Raw genomic sequence first — 21,900 nt, 5'->3', positions numbered from 1 at the left:
CTTAATTGGCAAGGAAGAAGTAAAACTTTTATTATTTGCACATGACATGATTCTCTATAAGGAAAACTCAAAAGACTCCACCAAACAACTGCTAGAGCTGATACATTAATTCTGCAAAGTCACAGGATATAAAATCCATGTACAGAAATCGATTGCATCTCTATATCCCAATAATGAAGCAGCAGAAAGAGAAACCAAGGATTTATCCCTTTACAATGGCACCAAGACCTATAAGATACCAAGAAATAAACCTAATCAAAGAGGTAAAGGATCTAAAAATATAGAACACTTATGAAAGAAATTGAAGATGATAGGAAGAAATATATAAGCATTCTATGCTCATGGACTCGAAGAACAAAAATTGATGAAATGTCTATACTACCCAAAGCAATCTATACATAAATGCAATCCTTATCAAAATACCATGAGCAATTTCCACAGAGGTACAACAAATGAACCAAAAATTTGAATGGAATGACAAAAGTCCCTGAATAGCTGAAGCAGTAATGAAAAAGAAAACAGAGTTGGAGGCATCATGATTCCAGTCTTCAAGTGGTATTACAAAGCTGTAGTGAGCACAGAAGTATCATATTGGCACAAAAACAGATACACATATCAATGGAATGGAATAGAAAACCTAGAAATGGACTCACAACTTTATTGTCAACTAATCTTCAACAAAGCAGGAAAGAATACCCACTGGGGGAAAAAAGTCTCTTCAACAATTGGTATTCAGAAAACTGGAAATCAACAAAGAGAAGAATGAAATTGGACCTCTTTCATACACCATACACAAAAATAAGCTTGAAATGGACAAAAGACCTAAATCTGAGAACAACAACAACAACAAAAAAGTAAAAATCCTAGAGAAGAACACAATCAGCAATATCTTTGACACAGCTGCAGCAACTATTTACTAGATATGTCTCTAAGAGTCAAGGGAAACAAAATCAAAATTCAACTATTGGGACTTCATCAAGATAAAATTTCTGCACAGTGGAGGAAACAATCAACAAAAGTAAAAGGCAACCTTTGGAATAGGAGAAGATATGTGTAAATGACATAGGATAAAGGGTTAGTATCCAGAGTTTATAAAGAATTGTCCAAACTCAACACCCAAAAAACAAATAATCCAGTTAATAAATAGGCAGAAGACATGAATAGACATTTTCCCAAAGAAAACATCCAGATGGCTAACAAACACATGAAAAGATGCTCAACATCACTCACCATCAGGATAATAAAAATCAAAACCACAATGAAATATCACATCATACCTGTCAGAATGGCTAAAATGCACAACACAGGAAACACAGATGTTGGTGAGAATACAGAAAAAGGAGAACTCTCTTATATCCTTGGTGGGAATACAAACTGGGGAAGCCACTCTGGAAAACAGTATGAAGGCTCCTCAGAAAGGTAAAAATAGCACTACTCTAAGTTCCAGCAATTGTACTACTAGCATACAAAAATACAGAATCGAAGGTGTACACACATCCCAATGTTTATAGCAGCAATATAAACAATAGCAAAATTACATAAAGAGTTCTAGTATCCATTAACCTCTGAATAAATAAAGATGTGGTGTATGAATGTGTGTGTGTGTGTGTGTGTATATATATACACACACACACACATACATACATATATATATACATATATATGTGTGTGTATATATACCCTCTCCCCACACACACAATGGATTATTACTCAGCCATCAAAAAAAAGGAAATCTTGCCATTTTCAATGATGTGAATGGAGCTAGAGTGCATTATGCTAAGCAAAGTAAGTCAGTGAGAGAAAGAAACACAAATACCATATGATTTCACTCATATGTGGAATATAGGAAGCAAAACAGATGAACATATGAGAAGGGAAAAAAAGGAATCAAACAATAAGAGACTCTTAACTATAGAGAACAAACAGGATTGATGGAGGGAGGTGGGTAGGGGATGGGTTCAATGGGTGATATTACTAGGGAGGGCACTTGTTGTGATGAGCACTAGTTGTTATGTCTAAGTGATGAGTCACTAAATCCTGAAACTAATATGATACTATATGTTAACCAACTAGAATTTAAATAAAATTAGTTTTAAAAAAAATTGAAGCTAAAAAAATACACTAAAATACAAAATTATCAAGTACTATTTATTCCAGGGATACAAGGGTGGTTCAACATCCACAAATCGGTGTGATGTGCCACATTAACAAAATGAAGCATCAAAACCTTATTGTCATTGCAATAAATGCAGAAAAAGCACTTAACAAAAGTGAACATCCATTCATGATATAAAGTCTCAACAAAAGGGGTATGGAAGAAACATACCTCAGCTTACAAAATGACATTATGACAAGTTCACAGGATCATACCCAATGATAAACAACTGAAAGCTCTTCATCTAAGATCACAACCAGGATTAGGATGCCCATTCTCTCTCATTTTATTGGAAATCGTAGCAACAGCAATTAGGCTAGGAAAAGAAATAAAAGGGATCCAAGATAGAAAGGAAGAATAAAACTCTCTATTTGCAGATGATCATGATATTATATACAGGAAGACCTAAAGAGTCTACCAAAACCACTGTTAGAACTAATAAAAATTCAATTAAGTTGTTAAATTGCAGAATATGAAATAAGAATGCAAATATAAGTTGCATTTCTTTTCCTTTAAATTTGTTTATTTCCATTTTTTTACAGAGAGAGAGCGCATGCACATGTGTGAGTGGGGGAGGGGCAGAGAGAGAGGGAGAGAGAATCCCAAGCAGGCTCTGCACTTTCAACACACAGCCCAATGCAGGGCTGGAACCCACAAACCGTGAGATAATGACCTAAGCCAAAATCAAGAGTTGGATGCTTAACCGACTGAGCTGCCCAGGAGCCCCATAAGTTGCCTTTCTATATACTAACAACAAACTATCAGAGAAATTAAGAAACATCTCATTTATGATAGCATCAAAAAGAAAAAAATATGTAGGAATAAATTTATCCAAGGAGGTAAAAGACTTGTACATTGAAAACTAGAAGACACTACTAGAAGAAATGTTAGATATCACAAATAAATGAAAAAATATTCCATGCTCATGGATAAGAAGAAACAACATTGTTAAATTGTCCATACTACACAAAGCAATCTACAGATTCAGTGCAATCCCTATCAATGTTACAATGTCATTTGTCACAGAAATAGAACAAACAGTCCTAAAATTTGTTTGTAAGCATACAAGACCCCAAATAGCTAAAGCAATTTTGAGAAAATAGAACAAAGCCTGAGGCATCAGACTTCTTGGTTTCAAATAATATTACCAAGTTATACTAACCAAAACACTATGATACTGGTATTAAAGGAAAAAAAGACAGGTTAACCAATGGAACAAAATAGAGATTACAGATGTTAACCAACATCTGTATGGTCAATTAATTTATGGCAAAGGAGATGAGAATATATTATGGGGATAGGATAGACTCTTCAATAAATGGTGTTGGGAAAACTGGAGAGCCACATGCAAAAGAATGAAACTGGACCACTCTCTTACACCATACACAAAAGTTAACTCAGAACAGTTTAAAGATATGAATGTAAGACCTGGAAGCATAAAACTCTTAGAAGAAAGCAGAGGATAAGACATTGGTCTTAGCAATGGTTTTGTTATGGGAGTGGGGATATGACACCAAAAACAAATGCAACAAAAACAAAAGTAGGCAAGTGGGAGAATATCAAACTAACAAGCTTCTGTACAGCAAACTATCAACAAAATGGAAAGGCAACCTATTAAAAGGGGAAATATTTGTAAATCGTTTATCAAATAAAGGGTCAATATCCAAAATATATCAAGAACTCATACAAGAAAATAGCAAAAATAACAAAAATCCATTTAAAACATTGGCAAAGAATTTGAATAGCTGTGAAAGTATATACACACATAAATAGGTATATATGCATATATACACACACATATATATTAGCCTGATATGAGTGCTATAACAAAATAAGACCCATATACTTTGGGATTATTACACACTATGGTAATTAGTATAAGTTAATTTTCCTTCTCATGCACTTGGCTATTAAATGCAGCTCAACTATATGTCTGAAGTAGCTGCCTAAATGGTACATATTCCTGAGTCCTTTCCCAGCCACTTCAGCAATTTAGTGTTTGATAGGGTGTCTTCAATCTATCTACTTCAATATTTTCTCCATTTTCTTGTACAAACAAAAAATAACTTACAGCTATGTTGTAAAAGATCTTAATTCATAGAATATTCAATTCAGCTCACACTATAATATCTAATGCATCAAGTGTTTATCTCTGTATATACTACTAGTAAAAAGACAGAATTCCAATATTATAAAAGTATCATTTCATTTATTTGATTAGCTATTAGAATACAGAACTCACCAGATTTGGGGTATGTAATAATGAAGACATCACTTTCTCTGATTACAAAATCATCTAAATTTTCTATAAATCCAATATCAAGTTCTTCACGACCAAAATGATATCCTTTAAATTTGAATAAAAATGAGTCTGCATCTTCCATATTTCAGTTACCTACAAAAAACAGACAAAATTATTTGGAAGAAATGCAGTAAAATTTTATGCAGTATTCCCTTCCATATTTTCAGTTGGTGGCTATATATATATATGCTGAGAGAAGAAGCTTATCTCTTGTTTTCTTCACAAACACTGACACCTGACTGGCTCTGGAAGCTACTATACTAGATTCCAGACCTGTAGAGTTTGGTCTGATGCCCAGGAGCCAGGTGTTTATGGGCTAGGTCTTAGTTTTATGTGTGTGTGCTCCATTTATGTAGGTACAGGGGAAATAGTGAAAAAATAATTATGCAATTGCAAAAAAAATGCTCTTAATCAGAAATCATAGATAGATAATAGATGATAGATTAGATAGAATAGATAGAATCACATATATATATAGATAGATAGATAGATCTATATAGATATATAGATCTATAGATATATATAGATATATAGATCTATATATAGATATATATATATCTATATATATAGATATATAGATCTATAGATATATATAGATATATAGATCTATAGATATATATAGATATATATATAGATACATATATATAGATATATAGATAGAATCACATATATACAGATATATATCACATATATACAGATATATATAGATATAGATATAGATATAGATATAGATATATGTATATATATATCACATATATACAGATATATATCACATATATACAGATATATATAGATATATAGATCTATAGATATATATAGACATATAGATCTATATATAGATATATATATCTATATATATAGATATATAGATCTATAGATCTATAGATATATAGATCTATAGATCTATATAGATATATATATAGATACATATATATAGATATATAGATAGAATCACATATATATAGATATAGATAGATAGATAGATAGATAGATAGATAGATAGAATCACATATATATAGATATATCTAAAGCAGAAATCATATATACATTAGATAGATAGATAGATAGATAGATAGATAGATATAATCATAGAAAGATATCGGAAGAGAGAGATTGAATATACAAAGTGGACTTGAATGGGCTTCAGAAACATTTGTTTCCCACTACTCCTTCAGCAGCTGAGTTTTTATCCCCCTGGAACTGTAGTACAATATTTTAGCTTCTAGCAGGCTTGTACAAGTTTTATTTATATACTTTCTGGGTGGGAGTTATGTATTCATAAGGTTTTCGGTAACTTTTAATTTGAACTTTGCTTTATTTCCTAACTTGCTACTTGCTTAGAGTAATTGGGGTGGAACAGGCATGAACTAATAGACATGAATATATTCCAGAATGCCTGAGAAATTGCATGTGAGCAATTAAATTGTCCATAATGACCAATGGACAATGGCACAAAGTAAGTATGGAAGAAAACATTCAAATTATGGGTCATATGCTGAAAGTGCAAACCAAACTTTGTGAGTCATCATTGATGGGTATACTTTGCCTTTCATTATTATCTGTAGGTAGCCTTATGAAAAAAATCTATTTTGATACTATGAACTCTGAGGTTTTATTTGACTTGGGGGTTCTTCTACATGACTCTGAACTGTCCTTTATTTCCATTTCCACAAAATAGTTAGTCATAGGAAGAGTTGAAAAAATAAGACCTTCAGAATCACACAATTTTCAAAGCAATTCCAGGAAGCCTGGGCCAAGGCTCATTTTAAGAAACAGGGAAGTAAGTAACTTAAAAAATATTTTTGCAGTCACACTATTACTAGAAAAACTAGGAATGACAGCCTCTCTTTACAAAGGAGATTCATCACCTTCAACAAGTACAAAAAGATTGAGATACTACATGCATATTTTCAGACCACAATGCTATGAAACTTGAAATCAACCACAAGAAAAAATAAGGAAAGATAACAAATACTTGGAGACTAAAGGACATCCTACTAAAGAATGAATGGGTTAACCAAGAAATTAAAGAGGAAATTAAAAAGTATATGGAAACCAAAGTAAATGATAACACCACAACCCAAAACCTCTGGGATGCGGCAAAGGCAGTGTTAACAGGGAAGTATGTAGCATTCCAGCCTTCCTAAAAAGGAAGAAAGGTCTCAGATACAAAATCTAACATTACACCTTAAAGAACTAGAAAGAGAACAGCAAATAAAACCCCAAACCAGCAGAAGACAGGAAATAATAAAGATTAGAGCAGAAATCAATGCTATTGAAACCAAAACCAAAACAAAAACAAAAACAACAAAACAAACAAAAAACAAAAACAAACAAACAAAAAAACATGAGAACAGATCAATGAAACCCGAAGCTGGTTCTTTGAAAGAATTAACAAAATTGATAAATCCCCTAGCCAGTTTGATCAAAAAGAAAAAGAAAAGGACCCAAATAAATAAAATCAAGAATGAAAGAGGAGGGATCACAATCAACACAGCAAAAATACAAATAAGAGAATATTATTGGCAATCTGGAAGAAATGGACAAATTACTAAAAACATATTAACTACCAAAACTGAAACAGGAAGACATAGAAAATTTGAAAAGACCCATAACCAGTAAAGAAATAGAATTAGTAATCAAAACTCCACAAAACACAAGAGTCCAGGGCCAGATGGCTTTCCAGGGGAATTCTACAAAGGAGATTCATGAAAGCTGCAAATTAGTTGTAAGCATCAATAAGAATTCACATCCAGGGAAGGAAGTGGGGGACCAGAGAGGGAAGGGTGGAGGAAGAGAGAGGAGGTAAGTTATTCTGTCACTAGAGTTATTTAAGGTGTCTCTTCTTTGCCATCCTGTGTTCAAAGAAACAACCTAATTTACACATCCATACCCATTGGGCTCTAATGTTAACTTCCATTATAAAGAAGCAGTGGCTCCCTAAGAGTAGTCAATTCCATGTCTTGGGATCAAAACAACAACAATGAGCTTGTAACATCTTGATCTTTTCATGAAGTAAACATAATTCTACCATCATACTCTACTCATATTAGATCCTAGTATATTTTTACTACTATCATGGTGAATTGTACCTTTCTTTCATATATGTGCTTAAATATCTAAATAAGTACTTGGAAACATGTATTGGCTCAATTTATTGAAAATCAGAGCAAAGAGTTATAGTATATTTTTGTTCCATATATAAGAGCTGATAACTGGGCCTACTGTTTGATATAATCACCAAACACCTAAAACAGCATAACTAGTACAGTTCAGAGAAGTGAGGGGGGGCAGAGGAAGTCACCCCTAAAAACACCAATTTGGCAGGTGGAATTTTTTATTTTGCTGAAAGCAATTAAGGCCCTCCAGACTCACAAAAGCTTTTTACATTTTCCTTAACTGCCTAAAAGAATTTAGATGCCGGCCTGTACCACAAAGAGAGTTACTACCACATATAACTTTTTATTTCTGAAAGACCCCAACCGCATGGCAGGACACACTTCTGTTTATCCAACATGTGTTCTTTGCATTTCCTGTGAATTCCCTTTCTCAACCCTTTCACCTGCTTCTCCTTAGCTCAGCATGGCAAATAAACCTCACTTGTGATACTGTCTTTGACTCTTCATGCCTTGTGGGTCTCCCATACATATATCATTACATTTTTCTCCTATTAATCTATCTTAAGTCAATTTAATTATCATAACAGTCAAAGAACCTAGAAAGGAAAAGTGAAAAGATTTTCACCCCCATCAAGAATGAAACTACTCACCAATAGTTTGTTCATTCAAATTAAGTGTTAAATTCTAATATAAATGCCAGTGAGAAGAATAATTGTGTTGCTGCTGATAAAGACACAAAGACTAAAATTTCCACAAAGAGATTTAAGGATTCACCCATTAGCAGAACTCCCAGAATCAATAACCCATTAAGGAGGAAGGATTAGGCTGATGCTAACCAGCAGATCATCCAAATGACTGGGGGGGAAGCCCTGATGCATTTACTACAAATAATGGACAGTAAATGGTTCAAGCAGGTCAGTGCTACTCAGAGCTGCTGGGCATGGTTCAAAATCTCTGCTTTCGAGTGATACCAGAAAATAAAGATGTATTTGCTTGCTGTCCCACTCATGATACTCTAATGGCCATAGTCCGGAGTACAATGGATTGAGTTGCCTCTACTTCAATAGCACTACTATTGGTGTCTTTAAGTCTTTGTGTTGTTTCTTATGAAACAAAATTGAGAATATGAGTAGTGTGAACAATTGAGAAGTTGAGACAAGAAATCTACATATGCAAGAAGTAAATACATTAATTTTGAAGGATTAGAGACTTTCCATAATTCTACAATTTGCTTGACACAAATGTAATACTCATGTAACTACCAATCACTGTTTACCTGCCATTATTCCCCTCAGTTTTGTCACTGTTGAGTGAGTGGTGAGGTCTTCATACCAGATAGGGATGTGATACCACAGAGGGAATCACAGGTCCTGGGGTTGGCAGTTCAGGTATCGTTTTGTGTCCTCTTTTTCAGGGGTTCCACACTCTATCCAGTTTGTCTTCTGAACAGAATGGTCCTAAACGATAAACATCTAAGGTTTATTCAAATTGCCTCTGGATAAACACCTAAGGTTTATTCAAACTCCCTCTATATGTACTTGGGTTATTGACCTTAGATGCTGCTTCTCTTCTGTTGTTAGTGCTTCCTGAATAACAAACATTTCTTCATTTATACTAAGATAAATCACCAAACTTTGGCATTTGTTGATGTTACTGCATGCACACTATCTGATTTGGAACTGGACTCAAGTCCTTCCTAATACATATCCTCTCACCCTTATTTGGGAAAAGTAGATTGTGTTTCTTATTTAGAACTACTCTCAGTAACTTTGGAATTCATGGTTTCATCTGTCCTATTGTCACCTTTCATTAAATAAAAATTTGATCCAAAGAAACGATTTAATCCTTTTTATTGGAGTAATCATTACTGTTAAGAAAATGTTTAAACCACAGAGATTCAACAATAGAGAAGAAACTGAGATGGATGGAGGGAGAAGGGTGGGAGATGGGATATATGAATGATGGGTATTAAGGAGGGCACTTGTTATGATGAGCACTGGGTGTTGTATGTAAGGGGACGAATCGCTGAATTCTACTCCTGAAACCAATATTGCACTTTATGTTAACTAGCTAAAATTTAAATTAAAAACAAAGAAGTCTTTAATGTGACAGAAATTGGACCCTGTAATTATGAAGACAAACTTTTTCTCACACTATTTCCTAACTTAAAACATAACACATTCCTGAAGCCAAAGTTGTTAATTGCTAGAAAGGAATAATTGTGATTCACTAAAATAAAAAACTTGAGAAAAGCAAACTGATCCTTACGATTCTTTTTTTTTAATTTTTTTATGTTTTTATTTTACTTTTCAGAGAGAGACAGAGTGCGAGCAGAGGAGGGGCAGAGAGAGAGGCAGACACAGAATCTGAAGCAGGCTCCAGGCTCTGAGCTGTCAGCCCAGAGCCCAACGCGGGCTCGAACTCACGGACTGTGAGATCATGACCTGAGCCGAAGTCGGACACTTAGGCAACTCAGCTACCCAGGGGCCCCTGATTCTTATGATTCTCGAAAATTTTAGTTATTTGCAAAACTTGTAAGGCTGAAAAGTGGGAAAATTACCCAGTTTTGAGTTTAAGCACAACCTCTGACCTAATATTGCCTGACTACTAAGCTCTATTGGCCTTGTCTTAACTATAACACAAAAATTTTAAAAATTTGAGTAGTGATTTGAAAGTGTGTATGCTGTTGGGGATAGACTCCATAATTAGTCCTAGTAAATCACTAAAAAGAAAGTGAAAAAAAAAAGGCAGAACAACCACTTCTAGGACAAGATTGGAATCTAGAGAATGTATATTACCTAAAATATCCAGTTTCTGACAAAACTACCATATGTCAAAAAACAAGAAAGTGTAACACATATTCAGGGGAATAAAGGGCAATTAGTAAAAACTGTCTCTGAATGGACCCAGATGCTGGACTTAGCAAAAAAATAAAATAACAGCTATAAAACAATGTTCATTTATTGAGTCCTTAGATCTCAACAAGTTTGATCCGACAGAACAAAGAATCATGGAACATGAAGACAGATCAGTAGTGAAGAGAATTACAAAGAATAAAAAGAACAGAAACACAAAGAATGAAGAAAACTGAACATAACCTCAGGGACCTGTAGAACATATCAAACAGAGGAACATAGACAGAAGGAAAGGACAGAAAAAAATCTTTGAAGAAAGTATGGTCAAGAATTTCCCATATTTGAGGAAAAATATTAGTTTACACATCCATAAAGCTCGACGAACAAGTAGGATAAACGTGAATAGGACAAAAGCTACACATATCACAGTTAAACTACTAAAACATACATTTTAGGATTGTTGTTTTTGTGAATGATTTTGGTATTTTAATGAGTATTGAGTTCAATCTCTTGATTGCTTTGGGTGGTATGAGCATTTTATGATATTAATTTTTCCAATCCACAATCATGAGGTGACTTCCATTTGTTTGTGCCTTCTTTGATTTCTTTCAGCAAAGTCTTGTACTTTTCATCATATAGGTCTTTCACTTCCCTGGCTAAATTATCTAGATTTTTTGTTTTTATTTTTGATGCTACTCTGAACAAGATATTTTTATTTTTTTTCAGGTGTGCATTATTACTGTAAAATAATGAAACTGATTTCTGTATATAGATTTTGTATCCTGAAACTTTACTCTGATTAATTTGAACAGTTTTATGATTGACTCTTCAGGATTTTCTATATATAAAATCATATCAGTTGCACATAGTGACCATTTTACTTTTGCCTTTCTGATTTGGATGCCTTTTCTTTCTTCGTCTTGCCTAATGGTTCTAGCCAGGACTTCTAGTACCACAATAATGGTGAGAGTGGGCATTCATGTCTTGATCCTGATCTTAGAGAAAAAGCTTTCAACTTTTCACTATTGAATATAATATTAGCTGTGGCTTTTCATATATAGTCCATACTATGTTGAGGTGTATTCCTTCTATACTCAATCTATTAAGGCTTTATAACATGAAGGATGCTGTATGAGTTGCGTTTTTCTGTGTCTAGTGACATAATTATGGTATTATTTTTTATTTTATTGACATATTACATTTATTGAAGTGTGTGTGTTAAAGGAAACTTGCATCCTTGAGAGAAACCTAATTTTGTCCAGGTGTTCTTGAATTTAATTTGCTATTTTGTTGAAAATTTTTGCATCAGGGATATAGGCCTATAGTTTTCTCTTCTTGTGGTATTCTTATCTGGTTTGGGTATGAGGGTAACATTGGCCCCACAGAACAAATTTAGAAGCATGCCCTTCACTTTGGTATTATGGAAGAGTTTGTGGAGGAATGATGTTTCTTTAAATGTTTGGTAGAATTCACCTGTAAAGCCATCAGTTCCTGGGGGGTTGTGTTGGGCTGATTACTCATAAATCTCTCAATTTACTCATTTGTCTATTTTTCTCTTTCTTCTGGATTCAGTCTTGCTAAGGCTGTGTTTCTAGAAATGCATCCTATCTTCTAGGTTATGTAATTTGCTGGCATACAATTGTTCATAGTAGCGTCTTATGCTCCTATGTATTGCTGTAGTATCGCTTGCAATGTCTCCTCTTCTGTTTCTAATTTTATTTGAGTTATCTCTCTTTTGTTCTTAGATAGTCTAGCTAAAATTTTTTCAACTTGGTCGATCTTTTCAAAGAACCAGATTTTAATTTTGTTGTTCCTTTTTGTTGTTTTGTTGTTGTTTGGGTCTTCATTTCATTTCTGCTCTGATCTTTCATCTCTATTATTTCCTTCCTTCTAATAAGTTTGGACTTAACTTGTCCTTCTCCAGTTCCTTATGCTGTAAAATTAGGTAGTTTATTTGATGTCTTCCTAATTCTTTGATTTTTTGATTATTATTACATTTCTATCCAGAACAGTTTTTCTCTCTATCCCATAAGATTTGATATGTTGTCTTTCCATTTCATTTGTTTTGAGATAATGTTTTATTTTCATTTTGATTTACTTTTGACTTTTTGGTTATTCAGAAGTATTTTGTTCAGTTTCCATATATTTGTGAATCTTCTCACTTTCTTATTGTCAGTTCCATAAATAGGAAAGATAGGGAAATCTGAGATTTGTTTTGTGTCCCATCATATAATCTATCCTGCAGAATAAAGAGATGAGTGTGCACTTGGCAAATATTGGAGGGAATGTCCTATAGATGTCTCTTAGGGGTACCTGGGTGACTCAGTTGGTTAAGCATCTGACTTCGACTCAGGTCATGATCTCACAGTTCATGAGTTTGAGCCCCGCATCGGGCTCTGTGCTTAGCTCAGAGCCTGGAGCCTGCTTCGGATTCTGTGTCTCCCTCACTCTCTCTCTCTCTCTGCCCCTCCCCAACTTGCTCTCTGTCTCTCTCTCAAAAAATAAGATAAAATTAAAGTTAAAAAAAAATTTTTTTTAAAGAAGTCTCTAGGGGCGCCTGGGTGGCGCAGTCGGTTAAGCGTCCGACTTCAGCCAGGTCACGATCTCGCGGTCCGTGAGTTCGAGCCCCGCGTCGGGCTCTGGGCTGATGGCTCAGAGCCTGGAGCCTGTTTCCGATTCTGTGTCTCCCTCTCTCTCTGCCCCTCTCCCGTTCATGCTCTGTCTCTCTCTATCTCAAAAATAAATAAACGTTAAAAAAAAAATTTTTTTTTTAAAAATAAAAAAAAAAAAGAAGTCTCTAAAGCCCATTTCTTCTAAGGTACTGTTCCATTGCAATGTTTCCTTGTTGATTTTCTGTCTGGGTAACGTATCTACTGCTGACAGTCAGGTAATGAAGTCCCCTACTATTAATGGATTGCTATATGTTTCTCCCTTAAGATCTGTTGGTATTTGCTTAACAGACTTCAGTGCTTGAATGTTAGAGTACAAATACTTGTTTGTGGTTTTTACATCTACTTGCTGTATTGACCCTTTTATCATTACGTAATGACCTTCCTGTCTTGTGTTACCACTTCTGATTTTGACTTGAAATTCAGTTTGTTTGATATATAGTAGGCTGCAGCTATTGTCTTTTGGTTTTCACTTGCTTGGAAAATCATCTGCCATCACTTCACTTTGAGCTTATGTATGTCTTTAGAGCTGAAATGTCTCCTGTAGGTGACATATAGTTGGGTCTTGTTTCTTTAACCATACAACCACTGTGTGCTTCATGATTGGTAAATTTATCCATTTATTTTTAGGGGGATTATTAATATGTAGAACTTATTAGTGTTCATTTGCTATGTCCCATCTATATTGTTTCTTTTTCATTCTGTTTCTGCCTCCCTTGTTAATTGGTGGGTTTTGTCGTGATATGTGGCCTTTTTTCTTTTTTTCCATGTTTTGTGTCTGCTCTAGATTTTTGCTTCAGTGTTTCCTTGAGGCTTACATAAAACATGTGGGCCTTTTTCTTTTGCTAGCAACTCATATTCATTTGTATCTGCTCTACATTTTTGCTTTACAGTTACCTTGAGGCTTAAATAAAAAATGCTAGCCCTTTTTCTGCCACTAGCAGCTCAAATTAACTTGTCTATGTTACCCTCTTTTATGTTTTTGATGTCACAAATTACCTCTTATTATGCTATGAATTTGTTAACCAACTATAGTGACTATCATTATTTTTAATGCTCTCTTCCTTTACCCTATTCTGTAATTGTTTGACAAACTATTCTTAAACAGAGTTAATATCCTAATTTTGACTGTCTGTATCACCTTTATCAGAGTTTTATGCGATTTCATTTATTAGTGTCTTTCATTTCAGCTGGAAGAGTTCTTTCTGCATTTCTTGCAAGGCAGGTCTAGTGGTAAACTCCCTCGAGTTCCTGCTGAGAAATCTGCTAATAGCCTAAGGCATAGGGGGTAAAGGGTAGGGGTTCTTTGTGGGCTAACTCTTCTTTCCCTTGCCTTAAGAGTTCTATCATTGAGTTTGGACACTCATCATAATGTCTCATTGTTTTCCCATTGAGATAATAAAATGTTCTATGAGCTCTGTTGACTTGTATGTTAAATTCCTTTCCCAGGTTTCCCTGACCCTTTCCTCTGTTCTCCTGATACACTCCTTAATCTTATATTGGCTTTTCTAATAGTCTGATAACTCACATAGGGTTTCGTCACTTGTTTGAAATCCTAGCTCTCTCCTTTTCTACTTGAATCATTTCTAATTCCTATCCTCCAGGTAACTTAATCTCTCTTCCATGTGACCTGCTGTATTTCTAATGCTTCTTACTGCACTTTTCATCTCATTTGAGTCTCTCAGCTCCAGAATTTGCTTGAGTCTTTTTTTTATAATTCCAATCTCTTTGGTAAAGTACTCCTTCTGTTCATTAGTTTTATGCTTCAGTTCATGGAACTGCCTTCTAAATTTTCTTGTAGCTTATGGAATTTCTTCATAAAAGCTGTCTTGAATTATACATCAGATCACAATATTTTGTCTTTGAATTTGGCTCTGAAGGATTGCCCTTTATCCTGTGTGATACTGTATTACTATGATTCTTCATAGTGGATGAAATGTGCCTTTGTCATCTCACTTGAAGGCCTGAATACCTTTCTTGTGTAGAAAAGGCTTTGACTCTAACAGTTAAACAGATTGGCAATCAGAAACTTACCTTTGTTTCTCAGTTCATGATATAGCACAATTATTTTATTTTCTCTTACTGAATCTGACTCACCATTAAATTAGGAGCATACCTAAAGGATCTGGCATTTTTTAAAAAGTGGCAGGAGAGTTGTGGGCTTAGCCCTTGGGTCTTTGGGTGTGCCCAAGGACACTGGGATGGGTGGAAGGTATCTCAGAGGTCCCAAACTTCTTCCTGAAATACCAAGGCAGACAGCAGAACACATCTTCTGTCAATTCTCTTTCTCTGCCTTCTTCCCTTTCCATCCTTTGTCCCAGTCGCAGAGTTCTCTTCCGGGAAACCCAGGTGCTGCTGAAGAGCAACAGGCCCCTCCAGCTGCACCTGAGCAGTCGGGAGGACTTCACTTACCACCTGTGCTTTCCGCCTCCTCTGCCTCCTCTGCTGGTTCCAGCACTGCCGCTCTGGCTGCTGCACCTCCCTTGGCCCTTTGGCCCCATAGCCTCTCTGGTTCTCAATCCACCCACTTTGGATGCACATGGATGATCTCTAATGTCCCCGTATGCTCTGTAGAGGCACTTTTTTTCAGTCATGGATGTCCAATTACACGCAAATTGAGGGGAGAGAAAAATGAACAACTTACACTGCCAGGATGCTGATGTCACCTATTACTCCTTTTAGTAAGGCTGAATGAAGAATCTCCTGTCTGGAATTTTATCTAAATGCAGACTGAGATGGGGTTTTAATGCAGTACAATTGTTATGTGGAAGAAGAGCCATATAAGAAAGATTAGGCAAAGAACCTAAGAAAGACCAAGGGTCCAAGGAACAATGATAGGTGCTTGTTTTATCTCTACGAAAATATTATTCCTCCTGGAACAGGGAGAACGCTACTGGGAAGGCTCTGACTTTATTTTGAAATCAGTCCATTCTAGATGTGCTTAAAACACATCATAGTTGTCCAAACTCCATTTAATATCCTAGAATCAAAATTATCACTCCAGGTCTGGTATGGTGGCCTAAATCCCCTTCAGCCCATCTTTCACTATCTATAAATTCTGGAGAAGTACAAAACACCCCACAACGAGGTAAAAGTAACAAGGAATGCATGGGAGACATAACATGAACAAGTGGACAGTATAGGGAATAAGGTTTCTTTTTTTAACTTTTGAGCCTTTTGTTTCTGCAATAGTTTTTCCTCTTGTGGGATTGTCCTCACAGCAGAAACTGTTAGGATCCCTGGCTTCTTCCCAGCCTGATATGACAAAGAAAAATGCTCCCATACATTTCCAAACCCCACCCAGAACCACTTCCCTAGCACCACTTGGGGTGTGTGGGTAGCCAGGGGCCCTAGTCAACAGCCATCCCACCAAACTCTGCCCTCAGCCAGTTCTGCTCTAGTGCTGTTGTGCCATAGGTCACCACGATGCTGTAATTGAAATCATAAGATGTTTTAGTTTGCGTTCTCCCAGGACACACACTGAGATTTGCATGAGGACTGAGAACTGCCCTCAGGAACAACACCTGTGAGGGAGTGAAGGCAGGTGCTCTGGGCAGAGGGAGAAGTTGCACTGCAATGCACTAGCAACAAAACCCACAAGTGATCACACAAGGAGCTAAAGAGTTGGGCTGCCCTTCAAATTGTTTTAACCTGAGGCAGTTTGGCTGCTACAGATGTGAAGGCAGGTAACATTTGTGTAACTGCAGCTGAAGGAGGTGCCATCTGCACTACTAAATGTTTGGTTTTCTCCCGGATTCAATATGTTAATGTAATATTGGCAAAAGGAAGTGGAGCAATATTTGTCTTAGTCCAATCAGGCTGCTATCACAAGATAGCATACACTGAGTGGCTTATGAAGACACTTATTTCTCACAGTTCTGAGGCTGGGAAGTCCTAGATCATATCACCAGCAGATTCATACCTAGAGAGAATCCCCTTCCTTCGTAGTCTTCTGTGACCTCACATGGCAGAAGCAGTAAGGGAGCTCAAGTCTGCTTTCATTTTTATAAGAGCCCTAATCCCAATCATCACCTCCCCAAAGCTCACCTCCTAGCATTATCACCTTGGGAGTTAGGATTTCATCATATGAATTTCTGGGGGGACACAAACATTTGGTCCAAGGCAGTACACTTATTCCCTATAATTTCATTGTGTGAGGCAGGGGGAAAAGGTGGTGTGGGAAACACGAGAAGATTTGTAGACAAAGTCCCATGAAAAATTCACCAAGTTTTGACCATGTTTATTAACTGTCCTTTTTGAATAAAATTGTCGTGTTCTAGAAGTATTGTGATCCCCACCTTACAGGTGAGGAAGTTGAGGATCAGAGATTAAATGAATGATCGGAAGCTCCCAGTTAGGAGGGCCTATTCCAGTTCTCACCCCTCTGCCAGAACCATCTCTTAGATTTTCATACTACACAAGGCATTAACCTTCAGTGGTGAACTAAAATATGAAGTATTAAATATTAAATATTCACATTTTCCCCTTGTGTTCAAACTCTCTGGGGCTGGCTCAACGTGTGCTGGCACATTTTCAATTGTGCATCTATGTCTAAGAGAGAGAAATACAACCTCCTTCCATAAAATACATGGACACAGAGAACTTCCTATCTCAGACAGAATCTACTAAAATTAGTTGCTAATAGGGGCACCTGGGTGGCTCAATCAGTGAAGCATGCAACTCTTGAATTCAACTCAGTCATGATCTCACAGTTTTTGAATTTGAGCCCCTCATCTGGTTGTGTGCTGTCTGCGCTCTCAGTGCTCTAGGCACAAAGCCTGCTGGGATTCTCTCTCTCTGCCCCTCCCCTGCTTGCACTCAAAATAAATAAACATTTTTCAAAAATTAGTTGATGATTGCAAAAAAAAAAAAAAAGACACTAAATGCATACCTTTGAGAATGTGCCTAACACTCTCCTTTAATGTCATTTTCAAGGGCCATAGCATCAATATTTATCTTTTTAGAAAACATCCTTAGTAACAGATCCTCAAGTATTAAGGGCCTTTCCAAATAATAGAAACAGTCTAACCTTTAAAAACAAAATTTAAATGTCAAAAGATACATCCAAATTAATATCGAAGTTCTTTTAAAAAAAATTTTTTTTTCAACGTTTATTTATTTTTAGGACAGAGAGAGACAGAGCATGAACGGGGGGGGGGGGGGGGGGGGGGGGGGTGCAGAGAGAGAGGGAGACACAGAATCGGAAACAGGCTCCAGGCTCTGAGCCATCAGCCCAGAGTCTGACGCGGGGCTCGAACTCACGGACCGCAAGATCGTGACCTGGCTGAAGTCGGACGCTTAACCGACTGCGCCACCCAGGCGCCCCAATATCGAAGTTCTTTTAAAACATTATCCCAAAAGTATAGGTGGAAAATTTTGTAGATCCATACTTTCTAGACAGTCTGAGTTCTACAAGAATCAATTTGTTCAAGAGACCAACAAATCTGGGTGTAATTCATTTTTCTTTAATGATTATATCACATCTACATAGGTTTGGACTCTTATGGTCAAAGCCATAACCTACCAGTTGGTATCTCAAGCATGTGCAGTAGCCCATAATCTAATAATTTCCAGGCCCTTAATTACTTCAGTTTAACTATCTGCTTGAAGTTGGTAACAGTATGGCTCATTCTGCTTGTCTTCCGAGCATCTTCATTTACACAAAGAAGCACCCTTTACCTAAATCTTCACCAGGTTCCAACTCCAGGCCTTTCTCCCTAATATTCTTAGGATGGAGGCCAGGAAACCCTGAAAGCCTTTTCGACCTACCAAGGACTACGATAATGTGAGTGAGGCACTGATCTTGGGTGCAAAATTTTAAAAAGCACCAAAAACTCAGTTATTAAGATCAACATTTTAATGCAATATTTTTAAAAATAAAGATTTAACGTAAAATCCATGATAAATAAAATATCCAAATTTTAAGTAATTACTGATTTTTCCTTTTACTTCAGGTGCCAAAATGGCTCTACACAGCACTGTTAATTAAAATTTTGATTTGGCATTCCTTTACAATAGTCATAAACGTTTTCCAACATATTCCCATTTTTCTATTAATGGAAGGTGCACTAAGTCGTGCATTACCACCCCACCTCACCCCTTTTCTTTCCAAGTCCTTTCCCCAACAAAGGGGAAATTAAACTGAAAGCTATAAACTTCATGATAAACCTTATGGCAGTATTCTGCACCTCTGTTACTCTGACATAGGTCCTAAAGCTGCAAACAAGCTAATGTCATTCCCATATACGTCTTTATATGGACTCCTACTCCATGTGCATTGGTGAAAAAACATTCCCTATCACTTTAGAACTCCATGGACTCTCTAAAATTACTCCCTACAGTTCTGGAAGTGTGTGACTCATTTTTATATATAATCATATGATGTTTACCTTTGTTGCTGGACATTTATGTTCTCTAAAAGACAAAACACTATGAGCTACTTGAGATAGTTTACCTGCTTTCTGTTTGCACCTCCATAACACAAACAATGGGCTAGCACATACATATTGAAAACTCACACTCTCCTTTCTCCTAGAATCCAAGAATGTATCTCTTTGCCACTTGACACATATACCTTTGGAGTTTGTGACAGTACAATCAATGAACTCATTCTTTCATCCATAAGAAATGTTACCAATCACTCTTTCTGGTTTTACCTCAAATAGGAAATGTTCATGTAACCTTTTAGAGGTGTTTGCCTTAGATCAGTGCACTTTTTTCCTAAGGCACCTCTCCTGGCAGAAGAATATGAAGTAATGCAGAATCTGGAGGCATTACTCAAAGCTGCATATAGCAAATAAAACACTTCCTTGAACTGCCATAGTTTACCTTTAAAATGCAGGAGAGCTTTGCATAATTCACTCAATTCAACAAATAATAGATGCCTATTTGGTGCCAGACATTGTCACAGGCATACAGCAATGAATACACATAGTAGTATTCGTTTTTAATCTTATAATACTTCATACAACTTAGCATAAGTAGAAAAACAAAAGCAAAAATTTTCCCAAATCCAAGAGCAAAACTGAGAATCCAAGATGGCCAATTACTGCTTCAAATACCACCAGTCATGCTTTTGCGCATCCTGGGATTATGTGTGCTCCAGTTTGAGTAGAGTCTTTGGTTAATTCCCATAAAATAAAAGCAATATTAAAGTTAATATTTACTTTGGATGAAAATACTTGGGTGTATCATTACAACAAGCTCTGAGTCTTCATTTCCATATCATCAGGTTCTACCTACATTCTGAAATGACAAAGATGGAATCCACTTCAATACTTCAGGGGCACCTGGGTGACTCAGGGGCACCTGGGTGACTGGGGCACCTGGGTGACTCAGTCGGTTAAGCATCCAACTCTTGATTTTGGCTCAGGTCATGATCTCATGGTTCCTGAGTTTGAACCCCACGTCAAGCTCTATACTAGACAGTGCAGAGCCTGCTTGGGATTCTCTCTCCCTCTCTCCCTGCCCCTCCCCACCCCTTCTCAAAATAAATAAATAAACTTAAAAAAAAAAAAACAAAATCAACCATATACTTTAAAAAAGTCTTGTGTGAGAGGGAGGTAGAATCATTCTTGACACTTTAAGGTCAAGTCCTCACTGATCTCAGCACTATATTGTTCATCATTGCTTTTCTTACCCTTAATTAAACTACTCTCAAGTTCTTTTTTTTTTTTTTTAAACATTTATTCATTTTTGAAAGACAAAAAGAGACAGAGTGTGAGCAGTGGATGGGCAGAGAGAGAGAGGGAGACACAGAGTCTGAAGGAGGCTCCAGGCTCTGAGCAGTCAGCACAGAGCCCGACACAGGGCTCAAACCCACAAACCGTGAGATCATGACCTGAGCCGAAGTCAAACACTCAACCAACTGAGCCACTCAGGCGCCCCAACGGCTCTCAAGTTCTTAATGCATCTACTGATCAGCTTCAGAAAGGATCTCTTCTTAGAAAAAGTAAATTCTCACACAACACAAATTTTTGGACTTCTCTCTGTAGAGAAATGACAAACACTACTGGTATTCCCTTCTATTGGTCAGAACCAAAGCTGGTGAAAAAGTATTACATTCCTCAATGATAGTATTATATTCCTCAATTTTGTCTTAAATAATTTGATTTTAACCATAAACCCAAATCCAAAAATAAACATGGGATTGATACTGCTTATCTGTGGATGCGTAATACGTGTATTTTTGAAAGGAGGCAGCTTTTTGTAATAGCACAAGTAATTCCCTATTAGGATTAAGATTCAATTTTCCAAAGTTGCAGTGCCTAGATAACCTGCATGAAGCCTGGCTCTCCTACCTGGGGTCCCCAAATCAATCATTCCAAGCTATGATGAAGAAGGTCTCACAAGTACATGAATGTGGATGTGTGTTCTCTTGCAGACACTGTACAACCCCCAAAATCCAGACCTTTCCAGACTGGTTAAATTCGAAGAGTGGAGGAACATCACAATGTATCTATTTCACAACTACAGGACTATGGTTCTGAATAAGGAGTATGCAACAGTATCACCTGTGTCACCGGCATGAGATTTCACTGTTTTAAAATTCAGATTAAGGTCAGTGTTTAATAACCTCAACTGCGGAGGGCCTACAAGTGCACACCTTGGAATAACCACAAAGGATTCTGATTCAAACACTACCATAAGACTAAAGGCCTTTGTAATTCTGACTATATTCAGGTTTCTGGCTTTGCAAAGACTTAAATATGTCATGCCCAAAGGCTAGAATTCAGAAGGCTTAATGTTCTCTTCACCTCTGTTCTCTGACATTTTATATTAATGACAACACTTAGAATCC

General features: G+C 36.4%; 1 protein-coding gene across 1 annotated transcript in view; it reads right to left on the bottom strand.

Moving 5' to 3' along the window:
• The window catches only part of LOC122489907 (amine sulfotransferase-like), a 46,846-nt gene extending 28,660 nt beyond the window's left edge, over positions 1-18,186 (bottom strand). Inside the window, exons 1-3 of the mRNA XM_043592180.1 lie at positions 17,992-18,186; positions 8,853-9,033; positions 4,398-4,550 (exon numbers count right to left, since the gene is read on the bottom strand). Coding sequence (XP_043448115.1) covers positions 4,398-4,539 — 142 coding nt within the window. The 5' untranslated portion in view covers positions 4,540-4,550; positions 8,853-9,033; positions 17,992-18,186. The remainder of the gene's footprint in view (positions 1-4,397; positions 4,551-8,852; positions 9,034-17,991) is intronic.
• Positions 18,187-21,900: the final 3,714 nt, after the last annotated feature.

Source organism: Prionailurus bengalensis, chromosome B2 (assembly GCF_016509475.1).
Source record: "Prionailurus bengalensis isolate Pbe53 chromosome B2, Fcat_Pben_1.1_paternal_pri, whole genome shotgun sequence".
NCBI lineage: Eukaryota > Metazoa > Chordata > Mammalia > Carnivora > Felidae > Prionailurus > Prionailurus bengalensis.
This window is presented reverse-complemented; position numbering and strand designations above follow the sequence as displayed.